General features: G+C 60.6%; 1 protein-coding gene across 1 annotated transcript; it reads right to left on the reverse strand.

The window, feature by feature from the left end:
* Positions 1–2,814: 2,814 nt before the first annotated feature.
* SLC27A3 (solute carrier family 27 member 3) lies at positions 2,815–7,029 on the reverse strand. The gene is made up of 11 exons (XM_054000925.1): positions 6,784–7,029; positions 6,429–6,672; positions 5,912–6,121; positions 5,678–5,836; positions 5,479–5,603; positions 5,217–5,411; positions 5,044–5,134; positions 4,775–4,973; positions 4,519–4,616; positions 4,311–4,441; positions 2,815–3,834 (listed from the first exon to the last, which is right to left on the reverse strand). The coding sequence occupies exons 1-11, from the start codon at positions 7,027–7,029 to the stop codon at positions 3,658–3,660; spliced, it is 1,875 nt and encodes a 624-aa protein (XP_053856900.1). The 3' UTR covers positions 2,815–3,657.
* Between the last annotated feature and the right edge of the window lie 332 nt (positions 7,030–7,361).

Below are 7,361 nucleotides of genomic sequence, written 5' to 3' on the forward strand. Positions count from 1 at the left end.
CCCAAAATCCTCCCCCCCCCACCTCCCCTTATCTCACCCCGGGAGCACTTTGACAAATCGGGTTTTTGGGGCTAAAAACTGATTTTTTGGGTTATTTTAGGGGTTTCTTTTATTTTGGGGTGGGGTCATTCCCTCTCCACCCCGTGGGGGTCCCCCCCTAAGTGCCACTGTCCCCCCCCCCACCCCAAATCCAGGGCCCCTGGGCTGAGTTTCAATGAGAAAACAAATTTTAAAACCTAAAAAAAGGGATTTTCACCCATAAAAATGGTGAAAACCTGGAAAAAAAAAATCCCAAACCCAAGTGCAATAGACGGGGGGGGAGGGGGCCCGGGGGGGCCGAACTCTTGGTGCTATAAATGAAATTCGGGGGGGGGCGACAGCCCTGTCACCCCTCCCTGGGGGGTCTCAGCCCCGGGGGGCTGCGGGCAGTTCCCCCCCCCCCCCCCCCCCCCAAAAAATGATCCCGGGCAGTTCCCACCCCCCAAAAAAACGACCCCAAACCCCTTCCCCGGGGTCCTGGGCAGTTCCCACCCCCTCCCGGAATTGATCCCCCCCACCCAAAAAGTGATTCCCAGGATTTGGGGTGTGGGGGGGACATTCCCAAAATGACCCCAAACCTTTCCCGGGCTCCTGAGCAATTTCGACCCCCCCCCCCGACCCCGAAAAAATAAAAAAAATCCCCCCCATCCCAAAAATGCCCCCAAACCCTTCCTGGGATCCCAGGCAGTTCCCCTCACCCTCCCCTCACCCCAATCCCAGAATTCCAGGGGGATTTGGATCCATGTCCAGCCTCCTCCCCCCAGCATAGGTTTATCCCTATTTTTATTATTATTATTATTATAATTATTATTATTTTTGGCTTGCCCCCCCCCCACTGCCGCCCCCAGGGCTGTGATATCCCAGAAAATTCCCTTTTTTTATTCCCCCTGCCCTCCCCCTGCTCCAAACTTTGAGGATTTTTCCTGCTTTTTTTCCAGCTAGGGGTAGATCCGCTTGTGAAAATGCTTTTTTGGGGTTTCTGTTTTGGGGGAGGGGGGGTTTTTTTTTGGTTCCTCCAAAGGCATATCCCATTCCCATCCCGAATTCCCACCTGAATTCCCCCATCCTGCCCCGTTTTGCTTCCGCTCTCGCTGCCGATATAACCAGGACTCATCCATGTATATAAAACTGAGCTGTTCTTGACACATTAAAAGGTGAAAAGAAAAAGAGAAAAAAAAAAAAAGGACAAAAAAAGGTTAAAAAAAGAAAAATCCACTAAAAAAAAAAACAACCAGACAAAACAAAAAAAACCTGAAAACCTGTACATTGTGTAGGAAAACAAAAAAAAAGCAGAAAAAAAGGGGAAAAAAGCCACAAAAAAAAAAAAAAAAAAAAAAAAAAGAAGAAAAAAACCCAACAAAACAAAACAAAAAAAAATAATAATAATAATGGAAAAACCGGCAAAAATTCCCGGGTGTTGTGGAAGTGTCACGTCCGTGTCGTGTGACCTCGTGTGTGTGACATGAACCGTGCAAGGAGGGGGGGCCGGGGGGGCTCCGGGCTCCGGGAGCCCCGGCCCCACTCCCCGAATTCTGTGCCTTTCACACGGGGCGGCACCGGGACCCCCGGGGGGGGCCGAGATCCCTGTTCCTGTATTTGCACTGTTTTTATTCTGGATTGGCTTCCCGACAATACACGGCTCCAACAACCCCGGCTGCGCCTCTTCCTCTCCCCAAAATCCCCCGCGGGGCCGGCACGGGGCGGGAAATTCGGGATGGGGGTGTGGGGATGGGGGGGGGGGTGGGTGGGACGAAATTCCAGCATTTCAGCCCAAAATTCCAGCATTTCAGCAAAAAATACCCAGGATTTTAGCAAAAAAAAAAAAATCCACCCTGAAATTCCAGGATTTCAACCCAAAATTCCAGCATTTCAGCCCAAAATTCCAGGTTCTTAGCAAAAAAATCCAGCCTGAAATTCCAGGATTTCAACCCAAAATTCCAGCTCAAAATTCCAGGATTTTAGGAAAAAATCCAGCCTGAAATTCCAGGATCTCAGCCAAAGAAATCCAGGATTTCAGCCCAAAATTCCAGATTTTAGTCTGAAATTTCAGCCAAAAATGCCAGGATTTCAGGCCTAAAATCTAGCCCAAAATTCCAGGATCTCAGCCCAAAATTCCAGGATTTTAGCAAAAAAAATCCAAGATTTCGGCCCAAAATTCCAGGATTTCAGTCTGAACCATTGGTTTCCACTCTCCGTTTTCAGGATTTCACACCCAGGGTTTTATTTCCCAGCCAAATGTGGGGATTTTGCTAAAATTTCCAGCATTTCAGCCCAGTTTGTGCATCAGGAAAAAAAAAAAAAATCAGTATTTGAGGCCAAATTTCAGGCCAGAATTGTGGATTTTGGTCCCGGTTTCCGGGATTTTAGGCCAAATTTCTGCGTTTCTGATCCCAATTTGCAGCATTTCAGTGCCCAGCTCCTGCATTTGGGCCAAACTTTTAGGATTTGGGGGATTTGGGCCCCATTCGCAGGATTTTCATTCCCATTTCCACTGCTCAAGCCAAATTTTGGGGATTTTGGCCCCCGATCTGTTGGGTTTGGTCCGAATTTGGATGATTTCAGCCCCAGATTTTCAGGATTTTGGACCCCAATTTTGGGCTTGGGGGGGGTGGAAATGGGGTTTTTTTTGCACAAATTTAAGGGGTTTTCCCAATTTTTTCCCTGTTTTCCATCGGGTTTGAGCTCGGGCTGATGGCGAAGTGGGGTGGAGGGGGGAGTGAGGATCCCCCAATTTTTGGAGAAAGGCTTCAAAATAAAATAAATTAAAACTTTAGCCCTCAGTAATAATTATTTAATTAAGAGAGGAATCGTTTGGCAAATTGGGAGGGGGCGACCTCAAATCCAAATAGGGCCCCTCAAATTCCCTCCCCCGCAAAAAACCTCCAGGACATGGGGACATGGCTTTGGTGTCCCTGTCCCCAATCTGGGGGTGGCAGGGACCAGATTTGCTACAAAAGAGTTTTATTTGCCAAAAAAAGTCCCCAAAATGGGGATTTTTTGTGTACAAAGAGCCCCCGGGGTGGGGGGGGGAGGCACCGGCGGCTGGGGGGGGGGACAGGGTGGGAGGGACAGGGATCCCCGAGATGGGACACGGGCTTGGGGGGGGACGTGAGGAGCTGGGAGGTGCTTGGGGACATGGGGGGGGGGGGACACGGAGGGGACAGGATGGACTTGGGGACCCCCAGGATGAATTTTGGGACCCCTGGATGGACTTGGGGACCCCCCGGATGGATTTTGGGACCCCCGGATGGACTTGGGGACCCCCGGGATGGATTTTGGGACCCTCGGGGTGGACACGGGGTGCTCAGGCACGGCAGGACGGACGCGGGGGACCCCCCCCCAGGACACACCCGGGGACCTCCAGGACACCCGTGGGGGCACAGAATGGACACGGGACCCCCGGGATGGATTTTGTGACCCTCGGGGTGGATTTTGGGACCCCCAGAATGGACACGGGGTCCCCCGGGATGGACAAGGGGACCCCAGGATGGATTTTGGGACCCACGGGATGGATTTTGGGACCCTCGGGGTGGATTTTGGGACTCCCGAGATGGACACGGGACCCCCGTGTCCGCCGCTGCCGGGGCTGGGCCCGGGCCCGGGGCGCTCTGGATGGGCTCAGATGCGGATCTGCCCATCCCGGAGCCGCTGCCAGCGCTCGGCGTCCAGCGGGACGAAGGCTCGGGTGGCCTCGTCCAGCACGAAGAGCGGCTCCGGCACCAGCGCGGGGTCGCAGCCGTCCCGTGCCAGCCGCACCTTCTGCTGCTTGAAGGTCTCCGTCATCTCCAGCCGCTCCTGGGGGCCCAGCGGGAATTGGGGACCCCCCGGGACCCCCGAGCACCCCCCAAAAATCCAGCATTTCAGCCCAAAATTCGAACATTTCAGCCCAAAGTCCCATGATTTTAGCCCGAAATCCCAGCATTTGAGCACAAAAATCCAGGTTTTTAGCCCAAAATTACAGGATTGCAGCAAAAAAAATTCCAGGATTTCAGCCCGAAATTCCAGCCCAAAATCCCAGGATTTTAGTCCGAAATTCCAGCTCAAAATTCTAGGATTTCAGCCTGAAATTTCAGGATTTTGGCTCAAAATCCCAGGATTCCAGCCCAAAATTCCAGCATTTCAGCCAAAAAATCCAGGATTTTAACCCGAAATCCCAGGATTTTCAGCCCAAAATCCAGGGATTTTAGTCCGAAATTTCAGCCTGAAATCCCAGGATTTTCAGCCCAAAATCCCGGGATTTTCAGCCCAAAATCCCAGGATTTCCCCGTTACCTGAAGGCGGAGGAAGCGCGGCCGCGCGTATGGCGGGAGCAGCTGCTCCAGGTGCCGGTAGAGGCCGGGACCGTCCAGGGAGCGGCCGGGACGCAGAACGAGCGCGGCCATCCCGGCACGGCCCTCGTGGCCTGTGGGCGAGGGGATACTTGGGGACACCGCGGGGCTGGCAGGGGGACCCAGGAGGCGGCGCCGGGGCCAGCGGTACCTGGGACGGTGACGCCGTAAACGGTGGCTTCCTGCAGGGACTCGTGGGCCAGCAGCGCCTCGGCCACCTCCGTGGTGGCCACGTTCTCGCCTTTCCACCTGGGAGGGGACGGGGAGGAGCAGGATGGGGATGAGACCCCGCCCAGAATGTTCCACGGGGCTGAGACAAGCCCAGAACGTTTCCTAGGGCTGAGCCCCCCGGCCATGCAGGGAGGGGGCTCTGGGGGTGCCCCCGGCCCGGGAGGGGGCTCGGGTACCTGAAGGTGTCCCCAATGCGGTCCCGGAAGCGCACAAACTGCTCCTCGTCCTGCTCCACCAGGTCCCCGGTGTTGAAGAACTCGTCCCCCTCGGCGAAGACGCCACGGAGCAGCTTCTGCTCCGACAGCTCCCGGCTGCCGGCGTAGCCCAGGAACGGCGTCCGGCGCGTCACTGGGGCAATCAGCAGCCCCGTTTCACCTGCGGCAATGGGGACGGTGACGGGGGCGCCCTGGGCACCCCCCGGTGCCGCCCTGCGCCTGCTCCTCACCCGTCCTGGCACGGATGCAGCGTCCGGCCTTGTCCCGTTCCGGCGCTCCGGCCGCAACGTCGTAACGAACGACCTCAAAGGGCGAGAAGAGCTGGGGAGAGGGGCGGGGTGGGGGTCAGTGCCTGGGCTGGAGAGAGTTGGGGGCGCAGCCCCCCGTCCCCAGCACCCCAGACCTTGTAGATGAAGCTGCAGCGCCCCACGGCCCCCGGCGTGCCAGTGTAGTTGAAGAGGGTGACGTTGCCCTCGCTCATCCCGTACGTCTCAACGATGCGCACGGGCCCGAAGCGCTGCTGGAAGCTCCGCCAGACGTCAGGGCGGAGGCCGCTGCCCACCGCCAGCCTCAGCCTGTGCTGCCGCTCCCCAGGGCGCTGCGGGGCCACCGTCAGCTCCGGGGGTGCCCCCCGGGACCCCCCTCGCCCAGCGCCCCTCCCTGACCTGGGGCTGGTTCACCAGGTACCGGCACAGCTCCCCGATGTACTGGAAGACGGTGACGCCCTCGGCGCGGCAGTCGTCCCAGAACTGGCTGGCTGAGAACTTCTCCTTCAGCACACACGTGGCCCCTGCGGGATGGAGAGCGGAGGGATCAGCCCCAAAACGTCCCCGGAATCCCCCCCGGGGCCCCGTCCCTGCTCACCGATGCCGAGGCAGCCGACGATGCCCAGCAGGGACCCAGCCATGTGGTAGAGGGGCAGCGCCAGGTACACGACGTCCTGGCTGGAGGCTCCCACTAGCTCGTAGAAGCTCAGGCACATGATGGACTTGAGGTGGGACACGCGAGCGGCTTTGGGGAGGCCTGGAAGGGGAAAACAGAGTTGAGCCCCTCCCTAGGCTCAAACAGAACCCCCCAGACCCCCGGTGCCGGCCCCACCGGTGGTGCCCGAGGTGAAGATGTAGAGGCAGGTGTCGTTCATGTCCTCGGGCTCCCACACGTCCTCGGGCTCCAGCTCCTCGGAGGCCGCGTCCAGCAGCTCTTGCAGCGCCACGACGCCGGGCGGGTACGGCCCCGCTCCCAGCACCCACACGGCCACGCCGTCCTCCCGCAGGCTGGGCAGGAGCGGCTCCACCGACCCGAACAGGTCTGGGGGAACGGCACCTTGTGGGGACCACCCCGCCGGCCCCGGTGCCACCACCCCACCCCCGGTGCCGCACGTGCCACCCACCCCTTGTCCCCCTCGTCCCCAGTCCCGCCCCGTTCTTTATTCCCCTGGTCCCACTCCGGCTACCCGTCCTCTCATCCCCCCGGTCTCACCTCCGTCCCCGTTATACCCCGGGATCTCCCCACTCCGCGGCCCCATCACCCCCCCGGTTACCCCCGTTTCCCCGGTGCCTTTCCCCCGGCATTCCTCGGTCCCCTCCCGCTCCCCTCAGTGTTCCCCCGGTCTCACCGTCCGCCACCAGCAGCGCCCGCGCCCCACAGCCGCGCAGGCAGTGCCGGAGCCCCGCGGGGCGCAGCGCCGTGCCCAGGAAGGCCGGGCGGGCCCCGAGCGCCGCCAGCCCGAACCATCCCCACACGAAGCGGGGCTCGTTGCCCACCAGCAGCCCCACGGTGTCCCCGGGCCGCGGCGGGGCCCGCAGCGCCCGCAGCGCGTTCGCCACCCGCGCCACGCTCCGCGCCGCCCGCCCCAGCGGCTCCGCGCCCGCCCGGCCCCGCAGGAACGGCCGCGCCGGGGCCGCCCGGGCGGCGCGGAGGAACCGGGAAGCCACGCTCCCCCCGGGGCCGCCCCGCGCCCGCCGCCGGACTCGCAGCGCCCGCAGCGCGAACGCCAGGTCGGCCCAGAGGTGCGGCCGCAGCCGCCGCTGCAGCGCCAGCAGCGCCCCCAGCACCCCCGCGGCCAGTGGCCCCCCCGGGAGCCCCGCCAGGAGCGCCCCCAGGACCCCCAGCGCCCCCAGCCCCAGCGCCGCCGCCAGCGCCATCGCCCGCGCCCGCCTCAGGGGCGGGGCGGGGCGGACACGCCCACCTTGACCACGCCCTCCGACCGCGCCCATCTTGGCCACGCCCGCTCTGGCCGCGCCCCCCTCCCAAACCCCGACCCCTCTGCCAAGCCCAACCCCGCCCCCACAATGTCACCTCTGTCCCCACCCCGGCCCCGTGGTCCCCCCGGCACGGTGCCCATTGTCCCCTCCCCATTGTCCCCTCTTGTCCCCCCACTGTCCCCTTTCTGTCCCCCCTTTCTGCCCCCTCTCTGTCCCTCCTCTGTCCCCCACCTCTGTTCCCTTTATGTCTCCTTTCTGTCCCCTGTTCTCCCTCTGTCTCCTCTCTTTCCCCCCCTGTCCCCTCTCTGCCCCCCACCTCTGTCCCCTTTATGTCCCCTCTCTGT

This window comes from Vidua macroura, chromosome 29, assembly GCF_024509145.1.
Source record: "Vidua macroura isolate BioBank_ID:100142 chromosome 29, ASM2450914v1, whole genome shotgun sequence".
Taxonomy (NCBI): domain Eukaryota; kingdom Metazoa; phylum Chordata; class Aves; order Passeriformes; family Viduidae; genus Vidua; species Vidua macroura.

What these genes read in the sequence shown, in the direction of transcription:
- SLC27A3 (XM_054000925.1), bottom strand. Translation starts at nt 7,029, where the DNA reads ATGGGCGCGGTCGGAGGGCGTGGTCAAGGTGGGCGTGTCCGCCCCGCC. An exon ending in TCGCGCTGCGGGCGCTGCGA is followed by an intron (nt 6,673 to 6,783) that starts GTCCGGCGGCGG and finishes GCGGGCGCGGAG; the next exon opens with CCGCTGGGGCGGGCGGCGCG. An exon ending in ACCTGGTGAACCAGCCCCAG is followed by an intron (nt 5,412 to 5,478) that starts GTCAGGGAGGGG and finishes GTGGCCCCGCAG; the next exon opens with CGCCCTGGGGAGCGGCAGCA.